The sequence below is a fragment of the Equus quagga genome, unplaced genomic scaffold (assembly GCF_021613505.1).
Source record: "Equus quagga isolate Etosha38 unplaced genomic scaffold, UCLA_HA_Equagga_1.0 68524_RagTag, whole genome shotgun sequence".
In the NCBI taxonomy this organism is placed as follows: domain Eukaryota; kingdom Metazoa; phylum Chordata; class Mammalia; order Perissodactyla; family Equidae; genus Equus; species Equus quagga.
In genome coordinates, this window is record NW_025801185.1 from 1 (window position 1) to 1443 (window position 1443).

A 1443-nucleotide genomic window follows, 5' to 3' on the forward strand; every position below is an offset into this window, starting at 1 on the left:
GCAGACGCAGACGCAGACGCGTGGCCTGGGCCTGGGCTCCACAGCCGGTGCCGAGGTGTCCTGGGGCTCCCCGCCCGCCGGCCCCGGGGCCCCGGCGGCACCCGAGCTCCTGGGGAACAGGATCCCCGATATGGGTCCCTGGGTGACACCCCCTTACTGCGCTGGGATGCAGTCGCCCCCGCAACTGTCCCAAGGGAGAGCCCCCGACGCGGCCCTTTGGACGCCGCCCCAGGTCTGCTCGGGAGCACGGACGGGCCCAGAGCCCAGGAGCCAGGCTACGTACTGGACGCCGCCCCCCGCGGCCCCGGAGCTGGCTGCGGGGTACCAGGTACGCGCCGCCAAGGCCAGCGCTGCTTCCCGCGGGGTGGTCCCCAGGCTTCCACCTGAAATGGAGGGGCTGGGGAGGCTCTGTCCGCAGAGAATGGAACAGTTTTTAGATCCGGGGTTATCTAATCCGACGCTGGTTAGGGTGGATAGAAGCTCTAGGGAGAACGGAGAGGACCCTGGCCTCCTTGGAGAAGAGGTGGGGCCCTGGGGATTTAAGGCCCCTTCACTTGTATCCAGAAGTCTTTATAGACGTGTAGAAGGGGGAGTCCTCTGACTTGCTGCAGAGGCCAGGATGGAAGGCCGCAGGGGCCACTGTCAGGAAATTGGCTCCAGGTGCTCCAGTGAGGGTGGAGGGAAGGAGGACCCAGCCGGCCCGGGGGGTAGGGGCTTCCTGAGTAGATGGGCTTGGAGCTGGTGACCATGTTTTCTTCAAGCTTCGTTCATTCATGGGCTGCATAAAAGAGCCTATTAATAACGAAAGTTTACTGAAGGCTTACCATTCTTGGCACTTCACAGGTATTAACTCATTCAGCCTTCCATGATCCCCGTTTTACAGAGGAGAAAACAGAGACTGAGAGCTCGTCTGAGTTCCCGTAGCTAGAGAGGAGGAGGGCTGGGAGTGAACCCCGGCAGCGCATCTCCAGCGCCAATTCTGAGCATCACTTTGCCTCCCCGCATCCAGGGCGTCCATAGCGTCCGGGCTGTTCAGGAACTGCCAGGCACACTCTGGGGAGCGTCCACTCCAGATCTCAGGGCCTCAGGCTGTGGCCCACAACCAGCTGCTCTTGTCTTTCTTGCAGGGTATCTCTCTGTCTCTGGAGGCCTGTCTGTTGCCAGAAACTCTGCCCCGCCCAGCATGCCAGAGACTCCAGCCTCAGACCCAGCACGGATGCTGGAGCCACAGTGCAGAGGTGCTGGCTCGCTTGGAGGACCCGGGCCCGGGCCCCGCCTTCTGCCTCAGTGATGACAGCCCTCCCCAGAGCTCAGGCCTGCAGCTCAGTGGCTGCCCTGAACTTTGGCAGGAAGAGCTGGAGGGGGCCCACCTGGGCATCCTCTCCTAACGGCCTGGCCTGCCCCTTCTCAGCCAGGAGTCAGGCCTGAGGTGTGGGGCTCCCT

At 63.1% G+C, this 1443-nt stretch overlaps 1 protein-coding gene across 1 annotated transcript; it reads left to right on the forward strand.

Annotated features, from left to right (window-relative positions):
- Positions 1 to 4: 4 nt before the first annotated feature.
- On the forward strand, positions 5 to 1405 carry LOC124234057 (mesoderm posterior protein 2-like; the record flags this gene model as incomplete). The annotated part of the gene is made up of 2 exons (XM_046651316.1): positions 5 to 328; positions 1128 to 1405. Coding segments are annotated over 2 exons (585 nt in total), but the record flags the coding sequence as incomplete, so codon positions are not given.
- Positions 1406 to 1443: the final 38 nt, after the last annotated feature.